Source organism: Arachis stenosperma, chromosome 8, assembly GCF_014773155.1.
Source record: "Arachis stenosperma cultivar V10309 chromosome 8, arast.V10309.gnm1.PFL2, whole genome shotgun sequence".
NCBI classification, from domain to species: domain Eukaryota; kingdom Viridiplantae; phylum Streptophyta; class Magnoliopsida; order Fabales; family Fabaceae; genus Arachis; species Arachis stenosperma.
Window position 1 is genome coordinate 27,444,128 of NC_080384.1, and position 9,069 is coordinate 27,453,196.

At 28.3% G+C, this 9,069-nt stretch overlaps 1 protein-coding gene across 1 annotated transcript; it reads right to left on the reverse strand.

Moving 5' to 3' along the window:
* Window positions 1–4,587: 4,587 nt before the first annotated feature.
* Window positions 4,588–5,146, reverse strand: LOC130943478 (uncharacterized). Its single transcript, XM_057871369.1, has one exon. It carries the CDS (start codon window positions 5,084–5,086, stop codon window positions 4,679–4,681), a length of 408 nt encoding a protein of 135 aa, XP_057727352.1. The 5' UTR covers window positions 5,087–5,146; the 3' UTR covers window positions 4,588–4,678.
* Window positions 5,147–9,069: the final 3,923 nt, after the last annotated feature.

Below are 9,069 nucleotides of genomic sequence, written 5' to 3' on the forward strand. Positions count from 1 at the left end.
TAAAAGAGTACATACCACTTAACAAATATTTTTTTTTGAGAAAATAAACTCTTCTTATATACTTTGACGAGTGTTAGGGACCATCAGTTTTTGTGATTTGTAGTAATCAATTAGTTATCATTAGTATTTTTAATGGTGTGAAATTACATCTAATAGTATGTGATTACTCATTTTTCTTTTGTTAATTAAGTGCTGGCTAGATTTTAATAAAAATATTGGCCCTCTAGATTTTTTTCATATACTTTTTATATACTCTTTAAATAATTTGATATGTTTGACTAAATTGTTATTTAATCATTTTTAACTATCTTCTTAGGTGAAACTGAATTAATAGGTTGACAAAATTGATTTAGAATTTTAATACATTATTTTGGCATGCGAATATTATGGTTATTCAGCATTATTGTGTTCTGTTCTTTTTTCTCCCCCATCTCCCTTCTACTCAGTGGCTCATGTTAGTGTTGGTATCCTTTTGTTCCTTTTAGTTTGGCATGAGACTACAGTGGTTAATTTACTTCTCAGTAGATTTAGATTAGATGTAATCCATCATTTGAAAAATAAGAAAACGAAATGGTGATGTTTCTATTTTCTAGTGATCCATGATTAGAACCATGTGATAGGAAAATGGTATTTCTGTTGGCCACACTATGTTGCCATCTTCTCTTTTGTATTATCTTTTGTGCGTAATGTTCAATAGCTAGTGCACATCCCTGTCATTACAAATTTAAAATTATTCAATTTAGAAATTAGTAGTAGAATAGAATTCCATAGCTTTTATAACTATTGTGAGTTTCATTTAGTCATAGTTGCACTTAGGCCTAGTGAACACCCACCACCACCTCTATCTTCTCCCCTAGTCCCCTTACCTACTACTAATGCACTAGCTAGTTGAAGAGAAACATAATATAATAGCATAAATTTTTTAAATCTATCCCAAACACGGGCATTCAAATAATCTTAATAGTTGATTTTAATTAATATATATTATATAATTTTTTATTATTAAATTCAACCGTTAAAATTATTAAAATATTAATATATTTGATATACTTAAAATTCTTTTTATAATAGTACTGTTTCATCTTCGAATATATATATAGATAGGTCTTTGGTGACCAAGATTATTTTGACTGATCAATAAACACATGACATATAGAGAATTGATTGAAAGTTGTTAATTAGAGTGATAGACTTTTATTGTTGATGATTAATACAGGACAAAAGAATAAATAAACTGACCAAAATAATATCTATATCATGTGAGTCTTTTTTTTTTTTTTAAGGAAAGAAATTTGTTGGTATTTTTTGAGTGGATAATTTCAAAACTTTAATGGTTGGGCCTTAGTGTGAAAATTTATTATAATGTTAGCGGCAAACCTTTAAATGGAGCTCAGTACCGCAACGGATTAGTCCTTGATCTGTCGGATTAGGGGATACCGTGAGAAACCAAAAAAAAAAAAAGGTGATGAACTATTAATAATGAGAATAATCTAAAAAAAAAATAAGAACTAAATCATGTAATATTTATGTGAACTTTTACTATTAATATATTTATGACATGAATTATATGAGAGTATAAATTTATAAAATGTTAAAATTTTATAAGAAAATATTTTTATTTTGAATAAAAATAACTATTAAAAAATATTGTTGATATTATCGTAGTTATTATTATTTTTGTTCTTGTTATTATTTATATTATTATTATTATTATTAAAAGAGAAATAATAATTTTACAAATGCTATGCCCTAATATTTTTAGAATTACACTGTCTAAATTGGTTAGACTTTTATAATTTTTTTATTATAATTATTTGTTATTTTAAAATTTAAAATGTAAAAAATTTATACTGAAATGCCATATTAGAAAGTTATATATAGGTTACTTTTTTCAAAAATAAAATTTATGATTTAAATTTATATGTTTGTAAATATGCAATTTTAGTTGAGTTTCAGTTAAATACAAAATTTGAATTTCAGTTTTTATTAATTTTTATTCTATTTTTATCTCTTATTATAACATGTAGGAGACAGCAATGGTTTTGGCCATCCAAAAATTGTATAGAACTATGTTTACATATGAGATATATGTCTAAAGAAATAAAAAATATTATGTAATTTAGTAGCTTTATATGTATTAATTTTTTATTATGTAATAGATTTATATCTTAATTATTTAGCTCTCTAATATTTTTTATTTAAGCAACTTAATATCATACACTCATGTTTTTGTACTTATCAAATTAATTTTTATATATTTATCTCTATATCTATTTTTAAGAAAAATTGTTTGTTCTTTTAATAATAACATATTTAACATTTATATTATTATATAAAATATTAGTAATAACTTACAGAATTATATTTTGGTAATTATATTGTGTATATTAGATGTTATTTTATTGTAAAAAAATACTCAATTTTTCGTTTAATTTTACATTCTTAAAAAAAAAATTATCTAACTTTTTTTTATCTTAACTTATTTAATTTCAGCTATCATTTTATTTTAATATTCGTATCTTATATTTGATAACAGTATTATACTTTTCAAGTAATTAATAATTTATGATTTTTTTTCAAGTAATTTTAATTAATAATTTTTGTAACTAAATACACTACAAATTTTTGGTCCATTATAATTTTATAATATATTATCGATATTGTTGTCTCTTTTATATAATTGTCATATCAAAAATGGTATTATGAAAAATAATTTATAAGATTTTTATTTTATATTTAGATAAAACCAATTCAATAACTATATATTATTTCTAAATTACTTTTACGTAATGAAAAAATATAAAAAAAAAAGTTAACAAATTTGTCTATAATTCGATCCCTCCATATTAAAAATCCTAGATCTGTCTCTGATAATCTTAATACAAAAATATTTTATACATTATTATGATTAAAATATCTTTTACCGTAATTTTATATGAATATCCTAAAAAAATACGAGTGACTCGTTTTGTTTTATATTTTTACGTCTCGTACTTGTCAATGCCCATTTCTTTTTTAGTTTTAAAACTTATATCATGGAATTAACAAATAATATGTTTAATCATGGATATACAAATTAAAAAACAAAAAATTTTTAGTTAAATAAAAATTAATAAATTAATATCTTAAAAAAGTATAAACGTTGATAAAAACTAACAAATTTACTTCACAAATCGTGATGGTTTTGCAAATTTTATATTTGTTTTTTTATATATAAGGATCACATTTTATATAAATATTGAGAGAGAAAAAAATTAATAATGAATTCAGTTTTAAGATAATTTGATATGACTGATTTTCAAATAGTTTATTTAAGTAAATTATAAAAGGTATGACATTATGAATTCAATATTTACGGATACTAGCTTTAGTAGATTCACAAAGTAAAAAAAAAAATCTTATTAATAAAACTATTATGAAGATTTTTAATAAGAAGAATGCTATATGACTAATAAGTATCATAATTTTTTGTCAACACTTAGTCGGTAGTAATTTGTACCTATATTTATAAAAATTTTGTACACAATAAACATACAGTTTACACCTATATTTATTAAAATTTTACACATATGAATCATTATCATTTGCACTCAAAGTTTTAAGAATTTGAACACATAAATTAATAAAATTTATCTGTTAAAAATAATTTAGTATTTATATTCACCAAAAGATGAACAAAACTATTAAAAATGACTAATTTTCAAAAATTTCTCTTTTAATAATAATAATAATAATATCAATAATAACAAGAACAAAAATAATAATAACTATTATAATATCAGTAATACTTTTTAATAGTTATTTTTGTTCAAAATAAAAATATTTTTTAATAAAATTTTAACATTTTATAAATTTATATTCTCATATAATTCATGCCATAAATATATTAATAGTAAGAGGTCATATAAATATTACATGATTTAGTTCTTGATTTATTTATTTATTTTTTTTGGATTACTCTCATTATTAATACTTTATGATCTTTTATTGATCTAACATTATAATAGATTTTCACACTAAAGTTCAACCATTAAAATTTTAGAATTATCCACTAAAAAAATACTCATTCATTGATCAGTAAAAACTTAGCCACTCTTAGCTATTGTAACCTTAGCCACCAAAGACATACATATATATATATATATACATACATATATATATATATATATATACTGACATGACAGGGCAATACTATAGTGGAAGATCCACAATTTACCTAAGAAAATTTCCCTCTAATTATACCCAAAAATAAAAACTACACACAAAAAGTTGGGACAAATATTAGTTTTATGTTTCAACAATTTGAGATCACATTATATACTACCAGTATACTTTCATAGACAGGTACACATACTATGTAAGTCTCTCAAACAACTACATGATATAACAGATGAAATGTTGACAAAGCACTGCCGAATAGGAATTAGGATATTATTAGATCAAGCGCTTATCATTGAGTTAAAATTATATTTGCTGACAAAATAAAATGCAGTTTTATTTTCTCATAATCTCTCAAAACTATATTTAACATAAAGTTTTCATGTATTACAAGCTTCATAGATTAAAGTATTAAGCAAGGCTATTGAATTTAATTGGTGATATATATGCCATTAATCAAATAGAAGCAGACAGAGTATATAAACCAACACATAGAACCAAGTAATTGAGGACAGGAAAGCTATGGGGAGCGACATGATGAAAAGCAAGACATAAGCTTGTGAAGGGTTGAGAAGAAGGCAGCGTAAGCAGTGATGAGAACCTTATAATAATTAGGCTTAATAAAATTGGTTGATGGCGCAGCATTATTTGTGGCGCGAACCACACTCTCCTTTAGAGTTCTAAGACGCTTAATGGCCTTGTGAGTCACACCCTTCTTCTCCCTCGAAAACTTGTAGCTCCTCAGATACATTTGCCTGCACCAGAGGCGGCTGTTTACTCTTCGCTCCTCGCCATTGTTGAAGGAGTTCACCCTCTTCACAAACTCTACGTCGGATTCCGGCCACTTGTGGAGATTTACGAAGGTTAATGGCCGAATGGGAACGCTTGTTTCCTCGTCAACACAGTTGGTTGTGATAACGGAGGCCATGGATTCTGGGAATACATATATAGTAATAGTACACTTATACTCGATTGTTGGAGTGTGACTAAAGGAGTTTATGTTACAGCTTATGTAGGTGAAGATTTAGGAAAAAGTTTTCAAGCAACACTTTTATTAAAATTTAGGCTGTATTTAACTATTTAAAAAAATATATAATCTTATACTATTAGATATAATTTTACATCATTAAAAATATTAATAAAAAAATAATGTATATTTTATACAATGTGTACAATGAAGATAATTTGAAATTAAAATTAAATTATAGACAACTAATTAATTTTGAATAGTTTTCAATTTAAAATTTAAATCAATTATTAGGATTACTGTCTGTTTTGGAAACAAATAAACTACCTTCCTCTCTCATTTCTTTCTCAGTACGATTTGTCAGTGTTTTATGCCTTTCTCATAGAATCTCGCCAGTACATTAATGCCACGGTCACCAGCTGCTATCGGAAATCGCGCCAACACTGTTCCGACTGGCGCTGTTTACCACACTGGCCACCGCCAAGGGAAGACGCGCATATTGTGTGGGTTGAACTAACGGTACCGCAGCAACCCAGACGTCTAACGCCTCCGTCGCAGCCGGTGTGTGCTTTCTTCCCGACACCGTCCTCACCTCCTCCGATGCGCCTTCGCTTTCTCCCATTTTTTCAAGTCTCTTCTCATCGATGATACCACCATGCTCTTCTTCTTCGAATCCAAGCATGTTTAGCTTCTCTCATGATTTGAGCCCTATACTTCACAATAATGCAGATTTTATCAAGACTAGTCCTTCAAAATTATGTTTGACCATAATAATAGTTTCTTCTTTATTCATCTTCTTCTATTTTAATGGTCAATTTATGATGGTCATTTTAGTAGGTATGTTGATGGTTATTTTATTTTTATGTAAATGATTATTTTGATTGGATTGAGTTTAGTTATATATAATTAAAATATGTTAGATGTTCAATTCATTAAGTATGCAGATGATTATTTTTATCCTTAAATTGATGGTTATTTTTATTAAGGGTGAGTAGCGTGTGGCAAGCCAAGTAGCGATGGTGAAATGAGATGATTATTGATGAAGGTGGGGTGGCCTCCGGTTGAAAAAGAAGAGAGTATTGGAGGATTTCAGATAGTTATTTTTTTGAAATAACTAACTAGATTTTTTTAAAATTTGAAATTTGAAATTGGAGAATTTGAAATTTGATGTGAAATAACTGAAAAAGAGTTTTTAAATTTATTATTTCATGGATAATTTTTATTTTTAACTCATATTGGATTAAATAAACAGTCCATTATACACATTGTATAAATATTCCATTAGCTTCATAATGGGACTCAATTAATAATGATTATAAATTACAAAATGTGCTCGTTTCTAGTACTACTAAAGATTTAATTTATGGTAAAAACTCATGTGTAATTGACTTTACGATAATTGAGAGTCGTTAGATAATTTGACTAAATTTTTATATAACGGTTCTAAACTATTAACTTCACACGTACATCTGAATTTTCACCTTAATTTATAGATAGAATCCAATAAAATTATAACAGATAGTAATATTCAGTGACAAACGAAAATAAAGATAATGCATTAATGCGGTCAAATCTGTATGAATTTGATATGCATGAGGAATGTGACATATTGGTATCTCTCATGTGAAGTGTGAACAACTGTCTTTTGAATTTAGCTTATATCTTTTATTACGCTGTACTAACTTCCATTCAGGTAATTGATTTTAAGCCATAATACTTCGTTTTTTCCATTGTCATTTTTATTTTACTCATCAAATCTTGCAAGGCTACAAATTTAAAGGATCAAACTAAGTCAAATTTCATACAATGAGAAAAGGACATGTATAATCAATTAATCATTTGAATTATATTATTAAATAGTATAATTAATTATCACATTGGCTTAAATTTAATTATTTTTATTATTAGTTATTGTTATTAGAGAGATACTATAGTCAATACTCTTATATTTTTTTTCCCACAATATTTTCAGATAAAAAACTAATTTATCGCAGATCTGAACTGTCGAGCTCTATTTAGTGATCAATGCTCTCATATTATTATATTACATTTATGGTTTTTTTTGTCAGTGATTACATTTATGATTTTACATTATCATAATTTATTTATTCAAATTGACCAATGTATCACAGTAAAAGTGAGTATGAATAACTTAGTTTGACTTTGTAGTGCAGTGTATGGGAGTCCTCAATTCGAAAAAAGAAGTATGCTTCGGGATCATTTGTATTCTATTAATTCAGGTCATAATGGACCGTGGATGGCCGTTAGTGATTTTAATGAGATTGTGGTGCCAGACAAGAGTACAGGTGCTTATTTTTCTTCTCACAGAGCTAGTCTATTAGCTGCTACTTTAGATGACTGTGAGCTCTTTGATCTTAAAGTGACTGGTAGGAGATATACTTGGTATAGAGCAGTTCAAGCTGGTAGGAACATGGCCAAAAAGTTGGATAGAGCTCTAGTTAATGAGGCGTGGATGACAATATTTCCTGAGGGTTATTCTGAAATTCTTAGCAGGCTTCATTCTGATCATTGTCCTATTTTAGTTCGTTGTCATGGTGGCCCCAGAGTGAAAGGATCTCATCCTTTTAGGTTCCAAGCTGCGAGGGCAGAACATCCTTCTTATAAACATGTTATTAGTAAGGCTTGGAATCAAGAGTTTTAGGTGTTACTGAAAGGCTTAAGATGATTCAACAGGCTTCTTTGGACTTCAACTTAAATATTTTTATGCGAAAAAGTAAGCTGGAATATCAGATTGATCAGATTCAACGACATTTGGAGGTTACCGGTGTGTTATCTCTGAGAATTAAAGAAGCTGAACTGAGGGGAGATTACAATAGGCTTTTATTGCAAGAGGAACTTTTTTGGTACCAGAAATCTAGGGAGCGGTGGGTCAAGTATAGGATAGAAACACTAAATTCTTTCATCTTCAGACTTTGGTGCGTAGAAACCATAATAGAGTACATGGATTATATGTTAGAGATGGGTCTTGATCTACTGATTCAGATATTCTCCAGGAAGAAGCCATCTCTTTTTACAAGAATCTCTTTGATACAACGGAAGAGGTTGAGGTTGATTGTTTAGGGGATGTTCCGATGCCCACTCTAAGCACCGAGGCTTGTGCTAGGTTAATTGACCTTATCTCTTTTGCGGAAGTCAAGTCAGCAGTATTCAGTATGAGCCCTTTTAAAGCTCCTAGTGCAGATGGCTTTCAAGCTTATTTTTTTAAAGAATATTGGGAGATAGTAGGCATTGAGATTTGGAATATTGTCCTGAGCGCTTTCTTGGGAGAGTACTTAAATCCTAGCATCATGGAAACTCTGATTGTGCTTATTCCTAAAATTGATAACCCTGCCTTTATGAAGGATTTCAGGCCTATTATCTTGTGTAATGTTGTTTATAAAATTATCACCAAAGTATTGACTAATCGACTTCAGCCTTTTCTTCCGGATATTATTAGCCCTTTGCAAGGAGGTTTTATTCCGGGTCGTGGTGCTCCTGATAATATTATTGTGGCCCAAGAAATTCTGAATTTCATGAAGCACGCAAAATCCAAGAAAGGTACTCTTGCTTTTAAAATTGATCTTGAAAAAGCTTATGATAGGGTTGATTGGAGGTTTTTGGAGAGTACTCTAATTGCTTCTGGTTTTCCTATCATCACTGTTAATTTGATTATGAATTGTGTTCGTGCATCATCTCTTTCTATTATGTGGAATGGGGATAGATTGGATAGTTTTGCTCCTAGAAGGGGGCTTAGACAGGGTGATCCAATGTCTCCTTACTTATTTGTGCTTTGTATGGAAAGACTTGCTTGCTATATATCTCATAAGGTGGTCGAGGGTGTGTGGAAGCCAGTTTCTGTCACTAGGGGTGGCCCAAAATTTTCTCACTTGATGTTTGCAGATGATCTCTTACTTTTCTGTCAGGCTACAAAGAGTTAGGTTCAA